Source organism: Megalopta genalis, chromosome 12 (assembly GCF_051020955.1).
Source record: "Megalopta genalis isolate 19385.01 chromosome 12, iyMegGena1_principal, whole genome shotgun sequence".
NCBI lineage: Eukaryota > Metazoa > Arthropoda > Insecta > Hymenoptera > Halictidae > Megalopta > Megalopta genalis.
The window spans coordinates 12,153,471-12,176,253 of record NC_135024.1 but is presented as its reverse complement, the minus strand read 5'-3'; the positions used below and the strand labels follow the sequence as shown (position 1 = coordinate 12,176,253).

General features: G+C 37.8%; 1 protein-coding gene across 3 annotated transcripts in view; it reads right to left on the bottom strand.

The window, feature by feature from the left end:
* Positions 1-786: 786 nt before the first annotated feature.
* LOC117222903 (uncharacterized) overlaps positions 787-22,783 on the bottom strand; it is a 49,526-nt gene continuing 27,529 nt past the window's right edge. For 2 of the 3 annotated variants that reach the window (XM_033474929.2, XM_033474928.2), the window contains exons 2-16: positions 12,171-12,404; positions 10,288-10,592; positions 9,631-9,702; positions 8,526-8,749; positions 8,348-8,445; positions 7,959-8,270; positions 7,499-7,885; positions 7,173-7,411; positions 6,819-7,099; positions 6,572-6,728; positions 6,293-6,495; positions 6,058-6,206; positions 5,670-5,981; positions 5,182-5,591; positions 787-5,100 (exon numbers count right to left, since the gene is read on the bottom strand). In XM_033474929.2, coding sequence (XP_033330820.1) covers positions 4,539-5,100; positions 5,182-5,591; positions 5,670-5,981; positions 6,058-6,206; positions 6,293-6,495; positions 6,572-6,728; positions 6,819-7,099; positions 7,173-7,411; positions 7,499-7,885; positions 7,959-8,270; positions 8,348-8,445; positions 8,526-8,749; positions 9,631-9,702; positions 10,288-10,592; positions 12,171-12,299 — 3,840 coding nt within the window. In that variant the 5' untranslated portion in view covers positions 12,300-12,404 and the 3' untranslated portion in view covers positions 787-4,538. The remainder of the gene's footprint in view (positions 5,101-5,181; positions 5,592-5,669; positions 5,982-6,057; positions 6,207-6,292; positions 6,496-6,571; positions 6,729-6,818; positions 7,100-7,172; positions 7,412-7,498; positions 7,886-7,958; positions 8,271-8,347; positions 8,446-8,525; positions 8,750-9,630; positions 9,703-10,287; positions 10,593-12,170; positions 12,405-22,783) is intronic. The other variant, XM_076525531.1, reaches the window with a different exon arrangement.

Genomic DNA, 22,783 nt, shown 5'->3' with positions numbered 1-22,783 from the left:
TACATACATAGTTATTTGGTTACTTTTACACTAAGATTTTATAGAGCATATCTGAATTTTTCATTGAACACTATATAAGCAAGCATCTTTAAAAGATCATCATAGAATTTATATCTTTTTAGTCAAACCATGAATGCATATGTTCATTATATTGTATGATACATATGTACATATACATGTGTATGTACACATCTGAGAGCATGCGCAATTATGCGTGTACATATATACGGGGTGACCGTTTTATTTGGAAATACAAAATATCTCGGAATGTTACGAAAAATAGTAAAAAGATGTTCTTACAAAAATCGTTTGATTTGATAGGGCACATTACATGGTTTCAATAGTTTTTGCTTGGGCGTAGTGGTGGCCGAGATTTCAAGGTTAAGTTAACTTTTAAAATCGATTAAAACCACGCAATCTGCTCCGTCAAATTAAACATTTAAACATTTTTAATCGAACATTTTTCCACTACCTTTCGTAGTTTATGAGATATTCTGGATTTCCAGATGAAACGGACACCCTGTATGTACATTTGCATACATACATTGCGAATCGGAACGTTTACAACTCAGACCAATTAGAATTGAATACGTTCAACATATTTTGTCAACATTACTAATCAAGCGATGCATACTAATTTATTGCATACTATGTGTACGCTTCTTTCATTGAAAAATTAACAGCATAGACCAAGTATTGTGACGGAAACTACTTTTTAACAGAAGATTATTTACAGGGTTATAAAATATATAATTGCTGTATCGTAAAATTGAAAATAAAAAGAAATCGAGACGCAATATAATTTTATTTGTTAATTTTAATCGTCATTACCCAGTTTATATACCTCTTGTACTCGTATCTTTATAATGATACTATGTAATTGCGGAAGAATATTGAACATTTTTTTTATTACCGAGTAAGAAGGATTAGACGATAATGTAGGCGTTCTTTTCATCACACTTATGTTTAATGTATACAAAAAATTTATGATAATATTGAGAAAAAGCTACATACAATATGTAGTGGAGCATGGTACATAATTCTCTATCTATCCCACGATTTCTGCTGTAAATAACTCTAAATGGGAAAGAAAGACTTTGCAATAAACTGTAAAGCTATGCAGCTAATATTTTACATATACAAATATGCCTTCAGATTATTCATAGTTTTATACAAGTTTTGCATTTTAACGGCGACAATGGGAACAAAATCTTAATCAAGAGAAACTTAAGGCTCTTGCAACTACAACATTCTTTTGCGCAATTTAAATTTCTATGTATATTGGCGGCTAACAATGATTTCAAGTTGTTTATTAGTTCCAGTAGTATTGCAAATACGTTCTGTATATTCCATTCGTAACTTATTTGTTTTTGTACAATTATGTTCTTGTCTACGGAATAATTAAATAAAGTCGTGTAGTACACTATCATACTTAGACATAAACTAAATGCGAATCATTCATCAGACTGATAAAAATATGATGCCTTTACATTATATGAAAATAATACACATTTGGTTTGTACGTATGCATGTTTGATTAATGCTATATTCATGATACTAATTTCCGTCTACTCTTTTAAAATCTATTACAATTCATACTACTCATTTTCTGTCCATTTCCATGTCAATATCACTCCATAAGAAGTTATAACGTTCCAGAGGTACTCTACTTTAAACCTCTCTGTTTTAAAATCGTTTGCCTTAGTAAACATATGGTTTTAATCCCTTGAAACATGCAGTTCTAAAAATTTATACAGGTTTTCAATTGCGTAGCCATTAAAAGAGAGTCGGGTAACGTATTTAATTTTCTAGAATAGTTGAATCACAATTATTAAGAGTCAAGCTAATATTCAAGTACATATTCAAGCTGTGTTTCAGAGAATTAATAGTGCAGTTTTTGTGCTTTCAAATTATCAGCTTTTCAATGTAAACAAGATGGAGAAATCATAATGATTACACATATAATAGAGATCAGTAAAGTAATTCCAAAGAATCATAATTTTGAAGTATAACTTAAGAAATATTACACCCATCTTTCTTTTTGTTAAAATAGGTTTCTTAATTTTATATATTGCTTTATTCTGTTTGCCATCAGACACACTTAGATTCGCATTAATATTGAGCACTCCTGGATGGATATTATGCAAATATTAACCATATAGTTGTTCAAACTATAACAGCATCTTCATTGAATGTTTTCCATTGGATGGACTTGTGCATTTGTATTAGTAAATGCAGAGGCAATTTCCAAAATGTGCCTTCCATTTCGAAATGGAGTGCTGAGATTCTTAACTACTACTTAGTTTGGTTTGACGGCAAACAAAGACTGGTCAAAAAATGGCAATGGTATAATTAATTAATAATTTCTATAATTTACGACATCTAGATTTAAATATCTATTATTAATATTTCCACCTGATGCCAGTTAGTAATTTTTTAAATATCTCGTTAATTACATTCTGCAAAATGTAATGCATGTATGTCCTTAAACTCAAACTGTATCTTAGATGTACCTATCTGAAAGTCAGAAAAGTTTCATTATTTTTAAATTCTATATTTTTTAATTCGATTGTATTGAAGCATGAATCAGATAACACCATGATCCAAATATATAAACGATTTCTTGCAATACATTGCATTTGTTATTAATTAAGAACGTTTTACATTGTGTGACTGCCGTTGTACGCATACACGCATTGCTACTACATGTTTCAATGAATACACATCCAAGAGTCGAAATAGTATAATGTTCGCTTTTCGTATATAATGTAAGTTATATTTTTGTAGAATGTTTTTATGTTATCGATACAGCGAAAAGCATTATATCTTGTGACGTATACCATCGATGAAAATCCAAACGCAAATTCAAACAAGTTTAACATCGAATTATGCATATAATTCTTAAACGTACGTATGTCGATAGTAATACATATAAAAATAACATAAAACATAATTGTATACAATTACAAAAATGTTTAGCCATTTAAATATTTTATCGATGGGTCTTTATACGCATACAAATGGATTATCTGTTTAGAGATATTAAAGTAATTTAATGGTCAATGTTGAATTATTCCTTGATTATGATATGACTGAAATGGAATTAAGTAATGATTCTCAAACGATGCTTTTAATATACCTACTGGCAGCTTCAAACTTTCTGAACAGTTCAGAATGAAGTAACCCTACAGTTTTATCTCACATGTATAGTGTGAATATTGCAAGAGAGAGAGAGAGAGAGAGAGAGAGAGAGAGAGTGAGAGAGAGAGAGAGAGAGAGAGAGAGAGAGAAAGAGAGAGAGAGAGAGAGAGAGAGCAAACGTTTGTTAACTTATTTAAATGTCTTTTACCGTAAGCAACAAGAAACTGTATTTGAAGTATCGTTACATTACAAGTTTATTTATACAATTAAACTATCTATGTACAATATATTAATATGAATGTTATATAATTTCTTGTAACATGTATTTCAAGAGGCTTTTTAATGGAGCTGGCCGTTCACACACTAAACTTCTATTTATTCTCGACTCCGTTTATAATCCGTGTACAGAAAAGTTATGAATCTGTAATGACATCCCAGACTTTGCAGATGAGCATTCTATACTTATGATTATATCGACCACAGGAATTCACTTAATTTCCATAAGAACTTAATACTCTTAGAAATAGTCACAGATTAATTTATCAATCAGGAACACCCGAAAAAGCACAATTAAAAATTAATAAAATCGACATTTAATCTATATTACTCTAGATATATTGTAACAAAATTGGATCGAAGAGTTTTTTGGCAGATAAATTAGCAAATGAAAGTTGATCGTTCTCCACTGGTTAGCTACTTAATATAGATTCAATAGATCTTCAATTAGGCACAAAATATAGCATCCATATTGCATTGAAAACGGTAGCAATGCACAGTTAATACATAAATAATACTATGTAGATTAATGAAAATTTGACTAAACTTTATTCGGATACGTACTAATTATTATGCCTACGCGTGATGAATTCTTTTGAATTAGTTTAAAAAAATTCTGATGTATAATGACTTGAATAATTCTTGGTGATATATATATCCACCTATATGTATATCTATGGTTTTGTGATGTGTTTGAATACCGTACTTGGCGATACAGTAGCATTGAAAAGTAGAATGAAGCTCTTACTTATTCGTTGTTCTTAAATGTAACCTTGTCGGAGATAGGTTTAAACGATATACATAGAAAAGTATAACTAAATCAAATTCACGAGAGCATTATATGTCTTATGACCTTGTTGAAAATATATGCATTCAAAAAAGTTTCAGTTCAATTCAATTCAATTTGCAACGACAAAACGTGTACTTAATATACTCGATAGCGTTAAAAGTCAAATAAATAAATGCAAATTTATAAAATTATATAGACAAAAAGATCGTACCTTACGCTATTATATCGGTTTCTGTCTTATCTTCAGTTGTCTTCTATTCGCACCTATATATATATATATATATATAATTTCTATAATATATTATTTACCTGATGTAATAGTGATCTAAACTTAAACAGTTGTCCCGTAGGTACTGAACACCACTCTGGTAGTATCCGTGTCCAGAGTAACATCTTCCGGGGATGCTAAATCGACTTTTATGGAACCAGAATTGTTTCTTCTTCTGGTTATACCACCTCCCCAATTTGATAACGTCCAGTGGTAAGTTTCGCTCTCTTTCTCAATATTAGTGGTCTCCTGCGTATCGTTGTCTTTGTCCAAACCAGTTTCGATAGAAACTGAGGACTGCGACGCTACGGAGTCGAAGCTGGAATCTGCCGCTCCTCTGTAGCGGCTAACGTACTCTGTGGACATTTCACCGGGCGATTCTTCGATCGCTCTCAGTATGTTCTGACACAGCTCTGAATCCAGTGGAATCGGATTCTCGGAGTCGCGATTATGAATTGTAACAGCTATGTGCGCTGGATGAGGGATGGGAAGAGGAATTTGCAGTTTCTCCGCGCTATAAGGACGGATCTGACGTTTCCACGGCTGCCAGCGTGCTTCAGTGACACCGTTTGTTGTGGTTGCTCGCCGTTTGTTTCTCGTTGACGTTAAAAGCCCCCCGGTATCACTGTGAAACAAGACACATGTACTTGTGTAGATACTTCAAACACTCTGATGTCCTACTTTCTACAGCCTCCGTTTCATTTACCTTCGTTTCTCAGACTTTCTACTGTTGCTGGTTTGCTTGGCTCGTGGATTGAACGCCGAGACCTCCAAGTAAGGGCTGTAAACTTGTATATTCCCGCGTGGTGCGTAAACTGCTCCCAACAAGTCCGGGCCATTTGTGCCGCCGAGTTCAGTACTGTGAACCATGTCGGTATAACGCGACAGATCAACCCCCGGGTGCGGTTCCAGTCTGAACTTGGTGTCCGCGTCGTCGAGAGGCTGGAGGAAGTTTAAACTGAATATGTCCGCGTACATCAGGCCAGCCAGACCAGCCCAGTCGCTGACGCTTAACCCTTTATTCTCCCAAAAATCTTCCTCGTTTCCTGACAATCTCGCGAACACGTGAGTAGGATAGAGGCGTTCTAACATGAGTGCTCCCTGTTGTATCACTACCTGTACCATTGCGAAAAAATGGCTTCAATTCCGAATGCAACGTCATAAAACGAAAACACTCTAGACACCGGCAATTACCTTCAGGTCGAAAGTAGTCAGCTTTATTTTGCTTCTCACGACCATTCCGAGACCTGTTTGCAAATTCTTCCTACGTCTATCTAGTTTCTCGTGTAATACAGCGATTAGATCTTTGGCTTCCTTTTCGAGCGATCTGTACGGATCCTTTGTCTTGGCTAGACTAGCAGCGAATGGGCCAAAACAAGCCTCGACGAATTGCGTGAAGTCTCTCTGCGGTTGAGTGATCAATCGTTCTGTCTCCTGCTGGAAGGCCAGCAACTCGTCCAGCTCTAGTTTCGCTTCGAAAGCGGCTAGCGCTTGTTCTGGCTTGATCTAGAAACGAAAAGAAGAGACCAGTCAACAAGTTGACCGTTCGATTACTTTGGATTGATAGTATACGATTACGCACTTGATAATAGTAATCGGACGTCAATCCTGGTCCGGCTATTCGTTTCACTACAAAGCTATCGCTGGCAGGTATGCGACCCCTGTTCTTTATTACTAAATGAAACATAACCGTGTCCCAGAACACTCTAATCCAGTAACGTATCACAGAAACTAACCCAAACAAAAAACAACAGAGTTTATAGACACTGTGTGATTATATAGTACTTGGAGTTAAATATGCCATCGTTGCACAATACCTGTAAGTATCAGGAAAGAAATGATGGGGCAGAAAAGAAGAGCTACGATTAACGCTGCGATCGGCTGTAGACATCCTTGAATGCCGATATTCCAAACTAATGCCTCCATAATGACTAAGTATCGATTCCTACTTGGTTCTGGGCTATCAAGATCCATGATAAGCGCCATGAACGCGTGCAGTGCCATGGTAATTACAGGCATCCTAAAACAATTTTGTTTAATTATCAATTCCTCAAACACGTGAGCGTGAAGTATCGAGGATTGGATTGTCAACGAACCACAAAACTGCGGTCAGTGCAACGAGAAGTGATCCCAGGCTCGTCAGTATACAAACAACAGGAAAAACAAATAATATTACAAGTGTTCCTAGCAGTCCCTTGACGCCATAATTCCATAGTCTGTTTAAATGCCTTGTCATTCCTTTGCCAATAAATCCTGTTAAACGAAACCATTGTTCGACAATGTAAAGTTTAATTATCGCTGATCAATCGTCAGGAAATATATGCGTCTATGAATTCAACTTACCGGTATCTGGTTCTGTTTCGAAGTGCGTCCGACTTTTGCTGATGTGTCGCCAAAGTGCGATTAATCGAGAACAAAGGGTGGGCATTTGAGAAGACTTTCTGGGGAACAAGGTGCCGTTTAGCTGACTTAATTCTAGATCGGGGGTAAACGATTGCACGAGCAACAAGGCTCTAATGGAGACCGGGCTACACCACGGCACTGCAACGCCCAACAGGAACATAGCGTTCCAAGTCCAACACCATGTCCTGGCTACGTAGTTTATCCAACGCCACATAGGCCACCTGATTTCAGACATAAAATCGAACGTTAAACAAGTTCTGTTGGTCCAATAATCTTAGATTAAAAGTTGCATACCTTGTCGTAGTCGTGTGAAGTATTTCTCTCTCGACTAAAAAGACCGGTTGACTTGGATCTGCGCGGGGAGTTGTAATAGACGTCGGAGTGTTGCTCAGCACCGTTGGTATAATTTCCGACTGGCCTTGGAAATTACGCCTGACGATCCAGTTCTTTGGAAGCCATATTTGAGTCGGCCATTGGAAGCTTCTTGTTGGTGTTTTAACTTTTCGCAGTTCTTTCAATAAAACTGGTTCCCTCTGAGAAAAGTAAAAGTACATCATCGGTATTCTCTTCGCAAGAAAGAAACGCTACTATTTCGTCGATACACGGATCGTTCTAGATACCTCTTTCATAAAAGTTAAATCGCGATTAAGAAAGTAGACCGTTTGTTGTAGATTCTGATTGGTGCAGAGAGTCAGAGCTTCCTCGTGAGCACTCCATTCGCAGTCCTCTATGAACTTCTCCTCCACCTCTCTCATTCTGTCCCGCATCCAGGGCTCTATTCGCGAGAGTACCGGGTGTTCATTTTCGATGTGACGTCTTAGCGATTCCTTGGTCTGCAGCAACTGTCGTTGCACCGTTTCTACCGCTCGGTGCATCAGCACGACCGATTGCGCCTGTTGCACCAGAAGCTGAGCAATTCCGTTACCAAGATCGAGTATATCCGGATGAGACAATATATTCGAGAAAACCCTTTGTAGGTACTCGCGCATAACTGCTTCGTTGACCTCCTGCGAACCGAAGGGCATTTGTTAGAACAAAGACGAAGAAGAAGAAGATTTGAAGACGAAGAAGAACACATACTTTCTCGATCTCTTCGTCCGGCTTTTTTCGAGCTCTCAACTCCGATATCAGTCTTTCTCTGAAATGCAGAAACCAGCCTCGTGTCTCTCTCTCCGAAATAGCAACTAGAATCGGTAAAGCTTTTCTGATAGTGTCTCTGCTAAATAATCTAAGGTCAACCACCGCTCCACCAGGTGTCCCGAATACAAAAGGAACTGGGATCGGTAAAAGTTGCGACAATTCCCTCTCCACCTCGAACTTCTCCATAGTTGCCCGTCGAAGCTGTTTCCGGACGAATCCGCATAGCAGTTCAAGCGAGTCCTCATACTCCGGCTGAGATGGTAATGTTCAAATAATTTCATCGGGTCCGTGGAATCATCGATATGATCAGCGATTGCTCCGAAACTTACCCTACATACCAACTCGGCGACCAAGTAGCGACAACGTTCTTCCCTGATTTTTGCATCCAGATTGTGCGCTTGAAGCGATGGTACACCAATTATAATGTCTAAAGAAGAGCGAACAACACGTCAACATTATTTTCCAAGGACAATCGAGAATTCAAGGGATGTCAAGATCCTGAATTACCAAGAAGTCGCAACAGTCCTGTCAAGAACGCCTTCAGGGACTGCGAAACGCTGAAACAGTGAGACACCAGCCTGGCTTTCGCCGTGACCACGATGAACCTGGTCGCCAGGGCAAGGTCCCGGAGCAGAGCATCCCGTCTCCTGTCCCGCCCTCGCTGCAACAATCCGCTTAATCTCCATCGATGAGTCTGTCCCGCGAAGTTGATCGAGTCGACCTCGAATTCCCTGAAAAACGAGCCGATCGTCAAGTTGATCAACGCCAGGACGAAGAAGCGGCACGAATCTACTGGTTCTCTATACTTGTAAACGAAACAACATTCACATACACGAGTGGTTTTACACATTTTCTTTCTTTCTTTCTTTCTTTCTTTTGGGGAGTTTTCTGGGTAAAGAGAGCGAGAGATAGAGAGACAGGGACGAATAAGTTGGGAACGTGTTTCCTTTCCCGTAACGTTATAGTGCGGTTCTTCCCCGTGGTGTGTAACGCAAAGCTACGAATCCTTGTCTATCCTCTTTGGTGGAACCAAAACCAATCAAACAGATTACAAAGGCTACAAAGCTAAGAGGCTACGAAAAAAAAAAAGAAAAGGTTTCGGCGAACCATTATGTACAGCAAAATTAGCCATGAAAATAAAAGTATTGCGGCAAGCTGCGTGGACACTATTGTAGCATACATCCTAAAACCTTGTGCAGCGCGACGTTCAACAGTGGATTCTTGCAGACGAGGGTGGCCGATGCTGAACTCTTTCGATCTAGCACCATGGGTGAAAAGCGCAACCTCTTGCGACAAGTAGAGCCACTGTTCAACAGTCCGCTATCATACAGTATTGTCGTATAGTTCGGCCTCGGTTTTTTCTACGCTCTGTGAGAGACGAGTCGGGTGTGCGGTGTGCAAGATATCGCAACAACGATCATGCTGTCTCGTAGGATCGTCTTCGGTGAGAGAATTTTTCGTTAACTAGTTTTGTCGGGAGGAACACGTGGCGTCCGTCGTCAGAGGTCACGTCACGAGAACGAATGATTCCAGTCTCTAAGTCACTGCCACGAGAGAGAGACTATCGATCCGTCGTTCGGTGAATATTGTGTGACGCTGATGCATGACATACCCGCATCTTCGAATGCTCTCCAATTGAGTGGCATTCAGCTTCTTCGGTTTTCCGTACTTCTCCTTCTGAAAGCTTTACAAAAATCGTTAGAATAACCGTGTTGCATAGAATCGCGGGAACGAGAGGCCCCTAGTTTTTCGTAGGGACGCACAGGTAGAAGGACAAATCGGGCGATTCGACACGGTCGGGATGCTTCCTTTTTTCAACCCTCTTCCCTTTTACACGCTCTAACTAACTACGCTACAGCGCGCGACGTACAACTTGAAACGGGAGAGACACTATAGCGTTCACGGTGCTACAGCTTCGATCTATTCGTATCTGCAATCTTCTATCGTGAAGCGTCTACATACCAGTGCGGTATTACCTGGATCGGAATCGCTAATCTCTAACTCTACGCCAATACGCTCGCTACTTGGTATCGTGTTTGGAAAGCGTTTTTCTCAAGGGACTCCGAGGAAGAAGATGGATCGCAGATCCGTTGGCTGGTTTCAGCGGGAGAGAAAGATTTCGACCGCGAGAAATATGGAATCCCCTGACGTTTGTGCACAACTTGTGGATCGAGGATGCGAGGGTGGCAGTCGAATACATCCGATTCCAGCCCGCGCGGTGAAAGGACGACGCAAGGAACGGAGAGAGCCGTGGGCGAATGGAACCTACCCCCGTTTGCTGATGCTCTCCAGCTGTTTCTTGGTCAGCCTCCTAGGCTCGCCCTTGCTGTCCACGGCGACCGAGTCCAGCTCGTCGAAGCTGGGCGCGACGAACAGGTCTCTCAGGTGGTGCTTCTTCCTGGCGAGCGTGTCTTCCGGTTCCGTGCAGGTGGACAACGGCGGTGGAAGCACGATCGGGAATGTTCTCCAATGGTAGAGGAATTGCTGCGCCACCTCTTTGATGTTGTGCACCAGGGCCTCGACCTCGGCCGGCGCGCCCCGCAGGTGCGACGTGTCGAACTCCACCGGTTCTTTCTGAGATCAACCAGGAAAAGAATACGAAAATGTAGCACGAGCTCCCCTGACCTAGATTCTGAAGTTTTACGAAAATTCTCGGTTTTTCTTTTTTACACGCGATTCTATGAAAGCTAAAAATAAGGGAGGAAGTTTCTTTGAGCGATTGAAAGATTTCTTGCGGTGAAAATGAAACGAAAATGTTGCTCACTTTTACGAACGCACTTCTTTCTCTTGTAGATAGCAATTTTATGCCTTTTCATACTGAAACATCGACTAAAAATTGTTATATCATATTTGGAAGTAATTTGCAGATCATCAGATTTGTTTATACTTTAGAGAACTCTTAAAAATTTAAATATTGTATAGGTTCTGCTTTAGATTCAGATTTAAAATAGCTTCGAGCGTAAAGAGTCAAGAAAACTGTTAAACGTGTAAATGTTATGTCGTTCATAAGACTTAATTTCGTATGCATGAAATGCGTTACACGTTTAAGTTAGAAGAAAAAACTATATTGGATTTAGAGTTCAAAATGGCTTCAAAAGCTTTCATTTCTGTCCGTTTTTTACTTCGAGGAAGAAATTAACCCTTCAACCAAGGATAGTTTGAACGAAAGTAATATTGTATTTTAGCTCCATAAATCTGTTCCACGTCATATTTAAAGAATCCTGTTACTCTAATTTCTGTAAGAAAAGAAAGTAACTTTCTAAAAATTTCGCACAGATTTATGGATTCAAAAATACTATATACAGGCTGTCCAATCTGAGTTGAGATTGTAAAAAATCTTGCAAACATATGATTTGAAAAAAAGAACGAACTGTCTCTTTTTAAACTACGTGACTACGAGATTTTTTACACTCGAAACTTAAATGGGATACCCTGCATACATTTCCCTATTTATATGCTCGCTACTGTGGATCTATTGGGTTGGCAACTAAGTAATTGCCGATTTGTTCAATGAAATAAAAATTTTTTTTTTACTTGGAATGAAGTTTAATCTGTAATGTATTTTCCATTTTGTTCGATGACCTTTTGCCATCCCTCTGACAACTTGAAAATTCCACGCTCGTAGAAAGTCTGATCCTTTTCGGCCAAAAACTGAGTTAAGTGAGATTTTACAGCGTCGTCGTCATTAAAAGTTTCACCACGAAGGGAGTTGTCCAGGGATCGAAATAAGTGGTAATCCGATGGCGCGAGATCAGGGTTATATGGTGGGTGTAACATCAATTCCCAACCAATATCCATCAATTTTTGCCGAATGGACAAAGACGTGTGCGGCCTAACATTGTGCTGGTGGAAAATGACACCTTTACGATTGACCAATTCTGGTCGCTTTTCCTTGACCGCTGCATTCAATTTGTCCAGTTGCTAACATTCACGGATAATAAAAAATAACATAATAATAATAATAATAATAATTTTATAATATAACATTTACGGATATCATAAATCTGAAATCGGCAATTACTTAGTTGCCAACCCAATAATAATAATAATAATCATGGGGTAAAATGAAACGAAGGTTACGTCAAGGTTGTGTCAAGGTTATTTCTCGAGATTTTTCTCAACAGACAAGAAAAATTTCAGGGCCGAATATACCTCTGGCTGGAGTCCATCTCCGTTGGGTCGGTGATAAGGATGGTGCGCGTAGGCCTGATGATTCGGAGCCGTGTTGGTGTTGACGGTGTTGGCGGTGTTGGCGGAAGCGGAGTTCAAGTTGTGGGGCATCTCGCGCGTGAAAAGCGTGCGCGGCGGCTGGGGTCAGCTGCCCCGTATCCCGACTATCTCCTCATACACCATGCTGCTGGTCGTCACCATTTATCATTCCACGCCCTGCGCGCATTCAATTTATTTATCCCTCTGCGGGTGCGTTCTCCGCGCGCCTTTCGGCGTCGAGCTTCTATGACTCGAACGTTTCGACGTTCCCCGTTCGATTCGGTCCATCGCGCAAGTACATATTCGAAGAGGCCGACTCGCTCAAGAAAGAATCGGATTTCGAACGGCGCGGCGCGGCGGCCGGACGAAAATAGGAAGAACGAGAGCGATCATCGTGGTGGATGCGATCGCAACGCGGCACGCACGAGCGAGCCTCGGTTTCAACGCAGGCTCCCATTAACCGATTATACGTCCATTAAACGATTAACATTCCGAGCATTCCACTCGCCTGCCGCGGTCGGCATGCCAGTTAAATAAAATCGACTTTTACGCTGTTTTCCTTCACGGAATTTAGTGCGTTCGATCGGTCTGCAATCGAACCGGGAACTCGGAATTATCGTCAACGTTCGTCCGATAAACCTGTCCAAGGAAACTTTTGAGAGAGAGAGAGAGAGAGAGAGAGAGAGAGAGAGAGAAGCAAAATCCTGATTAACCTTCGCTCAATCGATCGCCGCCGCCTAGCTACCTGGCTAAACACGGTAGCAGTGGATGCAACAACTCTTTCGAAACGGAAGCGGAAGGTGGATGGTATTCGGATCGCTTCCAGGTTCGACCTGTCCCGATGCGAAACGTGAGACGATTCATTGGTATTCTGCCAGCGTGAGACAATGCGACCGGTCGGGCCACAAGGATAGAAACGGAGATGGTGGTCTTCTCTTGGCACGGAGCAGCGATGCTTTACGATAATTGCTACGCGTAATTGCACCGCTTGTTTATCATGCGCGACGAAGCAGGTCCGCGAACCAGGACGAATCGGTTTTAACCCTTTGCGGTCGAAGCTATTTGAATTCGAAGTCCAAAACACATGATTTCTGATCTACAGTAGTTCTATTTTATATAATTGATTGCGACTTATGCACATGAAATTGAGCCTGTTGACAAGTACAATGCCATTTTAATAGTTTCTTTTCAAGTAGAAACGAGTCCGATGCTCTTAGAATGATTTTGAAAAATAGTACACCAATTTTTAGTGGCGCCTCAGAGTCGCCATTCGAGTGCAAAGGGTTAACGTTCGATCACACGAGAATTCGAGGGAGAACGCGCACTTAGGATAATCCTCAAGACCTATCGCGATCCTGTCGGGTTTCCCAATGAATCGGACGCGCGGACGAACGAGTTCGATTTAGTAGAATCGCCGTCGACGACAACGTGGACGCGCATTAGAACTGAAACACGCTGTACATCGTACGAGTTGTTTCCGGTTTGGTCAAATGTTCTTTCATTGATTTGTATCTGAGTAGTTAGACCAGACGTGTCGTTCCTGTTCCGTGCCGGTCACGGTCTGGCTCCGATCAAACCCAAAGAATACTTTACTGAAACAAGACGGGACTGGTACGACGTGGACAGAGTGCATTGTGCACTGTTCTGCATTGTGCACTCGACTTTCGCACACAATTGGTTCCTGAAAATGTGTGCGAATGTTGAATGTTCGAAAGTAGAGGGATGTAAAAAAATATGCACCAAAAACGGTGTTTTAACCCTTTTAGTGCCATGCGAAAAAGAGGTGCCTACGCGAGAATAACTGGCCGAATTTCACGGTTTTACTAGGGTTTGGGAAAATGCTCATAAAAACCAAACAAGAAACAATATTTACATGATTCAAAAAGCAGTAAATTAAGGACGAGATAGAGAACAAAACAATGACACTAGTTTTTCTATATTCATTGAAAATTATATAAATAACAAAGGTATAAAAGATCATAAAGAAAGTAAAAGTCCAGTTCTCTCTTACAAAAAACGTATTTGCACATACAAAAAGTCATCTTTTCACCATAATTTTATATAGATCATTTATTACAAAGTATATACTTTGCATTTCTGATATATTTTGTAACAAGATAAATAATATTACATAACAAACATAAAAAATAACTCGAAGGTACATGGTAAGCGCCGGACGGATTATCTCTTCCGAAATATGTAATTGTTATAGGTAATATAACATTGCTGAAACAAAATTATGTTGTCATAAATATATTTGTGATATAATTTTGCATAATACCTCATTATAATAACATAAATATTTATATTTATATATTGTAAATGTGTAAAATTTTGTTATTATAAAGCGCTATAAGGCGCGGGCCGATATATCGGCTCTGGCACTTCTCGTCAGTGCAGCAAGAGCCGATATATCGGCCTCCGGGTTAAAGTATTTATTTATTTATTTATTTAGCTTTCTGGTGTTTTCTTTATAAACTTGTCAACAGTTAGTTGAGTACCTCCTTTTTTTTTCTTTTCGTGATAAAGATTTCTATAACAGATTTCTATAACGTACTTGAGATATACGTTCTCCATTGGGATCGCATTCTTCCCTAATAGTTAAAAATTTGCCTAAATTAAAAAAAAAAACATAAAGGCTTCATTCGTATTTTTAATTGTCAAAGTTTTGACCTCTTGATCGGAACAACATTGTAATCTGATGGCTAAAGTCTGATGTCCCCTGAGAGGGGGCATCCAATTACATGCAATGTAGCCTACTCGACTTACGATGTCCGCTCAGAGGGAACATTCGACCGCAAAGGCTTACAAAGTTGAATTTTTTTAAATGTGCGAAATAGCGAATTGCGCGAAAGTAGAATACGCGAAAGTCGGGGGCCGCCTGTATTTCGTTCCAGTCGGTCCATCACCGACATTTTCACAGCTACATACGCGACGCAAACAAAGCTGATGCAACGTAACATCTTTTTATATTATTTATTACTAGAATGCGGATTTTATGAACAGTGGAAATATATAAAGAATTTAAAAATACGTTAACGCATTATTTTCAACTCGACATAATACATAAATAGCGAAAGATATGTCTGTGCAGCTTCTGTATCTTGCAATTGATACAGGTAATTTTTATTTTTTTTTTCATAACAATCCGCCGTCTATTTATTACTTTGTATTACATACATCGTTATTATTGTGCGAATTATTTTATTGCGATATTCGTGTTAAAAATACCTTTTTTGTTATACAATAGAATATGTATATATTTTATTATTAGTTCAGCAGATCTTTAGCGTTATTTTCCGATAAAAGTGAATTTATGAATTGTGAAAACGTTAACGTGTATAATATAGTTTTTTAGGGACAGCAAAATTCGCACTAAATTCCACGAAATTACAGTTACAATATCTGCTAAACTGATCATTTTTCGACATACATATGTCAATACTTTTGTATAGAGAACGTCGAGCTGCATCAAACAGCGTATACGAAGATATATGATTATAATTAAAAAACGTGAAGGTGACCTTGAAATCTTCGAAAATTCTCGAGCTATAAAAAATGTTGTTATCGCCGTATTTATAGATCTTCCTAAACTGAACAACTTTTGTTGACGAAGTTCTTCGATATTTCCGAAAATAACGGAGATATTTACGTGGCCTCCTTCGGCTGAGATATAACCTGCATATGTAATGTATTTGATCGAATCGAGAACGCCGGCACGATATTGGCACGGAGCAATATGAACGCGACAGGATTTTACGGGATCGAGACCGATTTGAGATCGAGACTGGACCAGGAACGGCGCGATGGTATTGTTCCAGCCCTAAGCGTGGAATTAAAAGTGACTCGGATGAAACCGATCGAAACGATTTCTGGAGCACTCGAGCCAGCAGAAAGCCAGCCGCGAGCCGCAGTCACGAACCGCGATCAAGTGCGAAATGAAATACGAGCATGTCGGCATTGATTTACTCGGTCTTCCGAACACGTTCGGGTCGCGAGATCCGACCGAGGACATCGTCTCTGCCGTTCGAATGTCTGGGCCAGCATTTCTAACACTTCTGGCCCGAGGTTGGACCGCACCAACTTCCTGGAATACGCGTGTCGAACCAAAATTCCGTAGACGGAACGGTTGGGTGGTTCACGGGATCGCACAGCGGGTCGCAAACACGTTTATCGTGTACGAAATGAAATTTTTCAGGTATTACATTTCGGAAAAAGCTTTAGCATACATTTATCGGTGACCCTTCGAAGATTCAAAATCCAAAATGTTAGCTATTTTAAATAATTATATACGCGGGTACATCGCGCTAAAAACATTAGTCGGAGATTCAAATGAAATCTTTCATTCTAATAACTCATAAAGTTATTAACTCATTTTAATCAATGTTCTATATACAGGAAATTCCACGAAACTGTGTCGCCACGTTTTTTCGAGCACTTCCGACGGTCTGACTAAAAATATTGCTCCGAACGAAAGTTACTCACTTTTTGGCCAGTTACAGATTGCAATTTAACAAATTTCAGGAAAAATGTTTTAGTTCGAAAGATCAAGATCGCCTTCATTTGTTTTAAATTGCGTGATAAATATATATAAATAAATAAATAAATTTATATATATATATATATAATATATGTAAATAAATAAATAAATTTATATATATATATAATATATATAAATAAATAAATAAATTTATATATATATAATATATATAAATACATTATTTTTTACTTCATATTATTGTAGCTCGTGTAAAGTCGAATTCAACGAACTGTTATACTGTGATCTTCGGATGACTTTGACTAGATCTTAGCTAGGACTTAAAATTATTAAACATGTAGAAAAAATAAATAATAATAAATAAATATAACGAAATAAATATATATCCTCGTCCATATAGTTTATAGAATAAATCAAAATAAAATAGGAAATCATTTTGATTTTTTTTCAATATCAATATATATATTTTTCTCTTCAACGACCTTACGATCGTAACCTTGTAATAACGCTAAAATAATTTTGGACACGATAAACGATTTCGCAGCCGGCCATGGATCGTCGTGAGTAAAGCTCTATTAGAAATGAAACGCCGGAGAAAAAGACTAATGAGCATAGATCTTTGTTCGCGATACGAGATCGAGCGTTTCGCGTTGGACTTGGAGGTCGACCGCAGTAATTGCACCGCATCGAGAAGAGTTAATTGCCAGGATCGAGAAAACGATACACGGTATCGCGTTTCCGTGCGTCGAGAGGACGGTTGGAAGTTCGCTAGAAATCTGCTGGAAGTCAACGGAAGGTTACGAGTTGTTTAAGATTCACAGGCTTCTACGGCAATTAAATTATCCCGTGCGATAAATAAGGTGGATCTACGAACGATCGAAAGCTTTCGGAGCGTGTGTCGTAGACGCGAGGGCGTTCCTCGATTCGCTTTTCGTATTCCGATCGATTCTGAGGTCCCGAGAAACGAAAAACGAGAAAATTGAAACCGACGATGTTCGTCTTCGTATCAAGATTTAACATTCTGCCCACAGTCGCGGAAGATACCAGTCTCTCGATACCGCGAAGACATCTTCTCTCCTCGTCGAATCTCATCCGGCAGATTTTCGAGAAGTCCTTTTTAACAGTAGATTTATGGATCTTGATTATGTACCTATTTTTGATAATACGAGCCAATTTGACTCGTACAACGAAATTGAATTCTCTTGCAAAAAGATAGTTCCAAATTAATTTAAATGAAAGATTTATTATTAAAAACTTCATTGCAAATATTTTTTACGCTATATAACGAGAAACTTTAACTGCACTTTCAGTTTCAGAATTAGAAATAAATCTGGCTCTTTTTTTGGTAGGAGATATACAGGGTGTCCCAGGTTTTAATGTTCAAACTTTGTTAGTGTATTCTATGGCACAAAGTAAGAAAAAAATGTTATGTAAACATAGGTCATATAGAGCTTTATTAAGAAGTTATAACAAAAATTCAGAATAGGAATAGTAATTGCATTAGAATAGTGAAGCATTGGCTTGAATAGATTTTGCACATGCCGTGTGTTTATGTAAGCTATGTAAATGTATTAATAATACATTTCGGATTGTATTAATAACCGTTGTTGACAATACATGATTGACAACGATCGAAGACTTTTTTTTATTTTTTTTTTAGTTGATTTCTATTCCTATTCTGAATTTTTGTTATAACTTCTTAATAAAGCTCTATATGACCTATGTTTACATAACATTTTTTTCTTACTTTGTGCCATAGAATATACTGACAAAGTTTGAACATTAAAATCTGGAACATCCTGTATAATGAATACAAATAATGAATAATAATTGGCTTCCTTATCTATTTCAATTTTGTTATCGCATAGTTCCATATCCGTTGCATCCGATTCATTATCCGATTGGTCTTCCCTTGTTTCTATTAGTTTTTTTAGCAAAAGAAAATTTTTCTGTTTTTCTTTTCCCCATAACAGCAAGCCCACGCGATTAGATGTAAAATAAATATCAATTGAAATACCTTTTGCAAATAAATATCGAAATTATCTTGGCGAACTAAATTTTTGTTGCAATATACGAATAATGTAAAATATAAGAAACTTAATCAACATTAAAAAAATATAATTGGATCATTTTAAAGAGTGACATTGCTTATTATAAAAAAAATAATCATAAAAATGATAAAAATGACATTAGTCCGACCTGATTATTTCATTACAATTTACAGATATAAAAACAACAGGTTGCTACAAAAAGCGTTTATTTTATGAATGGGAATGATAAAAAAAAATAATAAATTGACAAGATCGAACATGAATGTTAGCTATAAATTTCGCGTGTTTAAAGCGATTAATTGTTAAATCATTTTATGAGTTTAATTGGCTCATAACCGTAAAAATAGGCATACCACGTTCGACAATACGAAATGATGGAGTCAGCGGTGGGAAGCGATTACATTTCATTTGCGTATATTATTTGATATATATATATATATAACTTAAATATTATTTTTGAAATACATATGTTGGTTTTTGATTACGTAATGAAATATATGTGAAATATATATATATATATCTCAATATGATAATATATATAATCAAAAACCAATCAATATGATAATATATTATAATCAAAAACCAACATATGTATTTCAAAAATAATATGTAAGTAATATATATACATATATACATATATATATATATATATATATATATATATATATATATATATATATATATATATATATATATTTCACATATATTTCATTACGTAATCAAAAACCAACATATGTATTTCAAAAATAATATTATTTAAATGAGTGAAATTGGCTCAGTCCGTAAATCTAGTATTAAATATTAGCCCCGGCGGTCGACGCGATAAACAGAGTAATTAATATTTCGTCTGATCACTGAAAGCGCGTCACGGACAGACACGCGGGATATGAAACCACCCCTGTAGTAAACCCATTGTGCAGGATCCACCACAGATTCCACGGAATAAAAGAAAAACGATTTTCCGCTCGAGGAAGAGACGTCGGAAGCCGGCAAGCACGAGACGGAAAAATCGGGAATTCTCGCGACGAAACGGCGAAACGATGCGATCGAGCGTGTGCGAAGCTGTATTAGAAGCATAGACTGGAATAGCTACGGCGTTTTAAGGTTACGAGAGCTTGCGCGAGCCTCGAAGTGGGTCAAAAGGCAGCGTGGCACGGCGCACGGTGCGCTGTGCACGGTGTGCAACCTACTTGGAACGCATTCGAGCGGAATCGTAAATATTCTTTCTTGCGAATCTCGTTCGTGGTCACCCCGTTTTCCGGGCAACGGGACAGACGCGAACAGACGCGACCGATGCGAAGGAACGTTGCAAACGATCCACCGATTCGATGGAATAGGGGAGGAGACCGATTACGGTTGTAACACGGGGGTGGTTGCAACACGTTGAATATCACAAAATATACACTCGCGTCGGTATTTATTAGATTTTTCAATTAAAAGTGTAATTCTTGAATTTTCCTTCCGTCGGAAAGTAAGTTGACATGTACTAAATTTTATTTTTCGATTAGAATATTAGGTTTGTAAGAGAGTTATTTGTATGTTTTCGTATCTAAACAAGTTTGAATAATATATTTTGTGATATATTTTATATTATAATAGGCGAATTCTCATATCATCGAGCAAATGGCGAATCTTTGAAAAAAAATTGCTATGGACTTCAACATTTCAAGAGAAAGAAAGAAGAAAGATATTTCAAAAAATGAATATTCCTGGAAGACAACAAATTTAACTAGGATTGGAAGAAGGAGGAAGACAACTATTCGCCAAAACAGACAAATAGTTCGAGAAGTTAAACAAATAAATCCATTTCTTAGTGGCAAAGAATTGAAAGAAGATTTATGTTTGCCCATTAGAAATACGCAAATAAAATTTCATATAAATGAAGACAATTTGCATGGCCGTTGATGCTGCGAAGCATTTAACTCTTTGCAGTCGAAGCTATTTAAATTCGAAATCCAAAACATGATTTCTGATCTATAGTATTTCTATTTTATATAATTTATTGCGATTTATGCGCATGGAATTGAGCCTATTGGCAAGTACAATGCAATTTTAACAGTTTTTTTTTAAAATATAAACGAGTCTGATACTCTTATAATGATTTTGAAAAATAGTACACCAATTTTTAGTGACGCTCGAGTGCAAAGGGTTAAGATTTGCTGAGAAATATTATAAAAAGCCAATTTCATTCTGGGAAACAGTTGTTTCGAGTGATGAATCGAAATTTGAAATGAAATCAAGTAAAAGAAAACAATATGTATAGAGAAAAATAGGAGATGCGTTTAAACCAATTTTTATGACTCTAACCGTGAACATGAAGGTTGCTGCATTATATCCAAAGATTCCTTTTAATAACGATCGAATTGGAAATTTAGCAATAATTAAAGGGAAACTGAGCGGCGTCGATTATTACAGGAGAATTTGTTTACTTCGATGCATAAATTTGAAAAAAATAGGTCGTTCGTCTCTCAGTGAAGACAACGACCCAAAGCACACTTCAAGGGTTGCAAAAGAATTTTTTGAAACCAACAATATAAATTCGCTTCCATAGCCGCTACAAAGTCTCGATCTGAACGATCGAATATGTATGGGAGGAATTAGAATAACTGTAACTGAAAGATACACAAAATCAAAATATACATATACATAGAAGCATCGAAGAAAAAATGGAATAAATTAAGCTCCACTGCGCTGAAAAAATTGATTAGAAGTATGCCAAGGCGTTTTTTAGAAGTAATAAGAGCCAAAGGATATCAAACTTCATACTAAAAAAATTACAATAATGTAAGATGTGTATTAAATTATAATGGCAACGTACTTTCCGTCTTCAGTTATATTAAACATTTTACTTTTTTACATAATTTTGTATCTGTATAGGAGTTAGTTTGCATTTTATGTATTTTCTTCTTTTTGTTAAACTTCAATAAATACATTTACACAATAAATAAGCTCTTACACCCATGTCATTAACTTCATTTTTCGTCATTTATAATAGAACATAAATACCGACGTGAATATAGGCAAATACAAAATATCTGTAAGAATAAATATTTAATTATTTAATATTCTGTAAGAGAAATAAGTAAGAAAGTAACTTTTCGGTACTTAAAAGCTAACTTTCCTTATTGCTTCAAAATTGTGATACAAGTGATTTTTAACAAATACGTATATTCTTCTTGTTTCAAATCTATAATTTCGTATGTCTTAAAGAAATACTGACAGTTAATTTGCAAATGCGGTAATAAGCATATTATAAATAACAATTTATAATTAAAGTTTGCAAATGCGGTCGGGAACGATTGTAACACCGTCAGTCGCGGTCGATTCTAAGAGATTTCTACGCCTAATTATCTTCATCTTCTAATTGAAATAATAAATTTAAAATCGCTACAATCTAATACCATAATTAAACTTTTAGAATGTCTCGTACAAAAATTAGAAAAACTAATAAAGAAACCATGAATATAATGTTGTGACGGTAATGACTGGGCTCGTAAAGAATGCAATGCACCGACAGTCGCGGTCGATTGTAAGAGATTTCTACGCCTAATTATCTTCATCTTCGAATTGAAATAATACATTTAAAATCGCTACAATCTAATACCATAATTAAACTTGTAGAATGTCTCGTCCAAAGTTAGAAAAACTACACAAAGAAACCATGGATATAATGTTGTCACGGTAATGACTGGGCTCGTAAAGAATGCAATGCTCTGTTACAATCGCTCGCTTCGGTAAAATATTCTTTGGGTTCGATCGGAGCCGGACCGTGACTGGCGTGGAACAGGAACAGCACGACTGGTGCGAAACACTGAGATACAAATCGATGAAAGAATATTCGACCACGCGTTCCGGCCTTAATCCTTTTCGGGAAGCGTTAACGCGGAATCGCTCGAGGAAGGGTTCGAATCGCGCGTCATCGAACGGTACAACCGTAGATGGAATGAATGGCGTCCATTCATGGAAGCGAGGATCCCGGGGAACTCGGGGCGATTTCCCGAGAAACG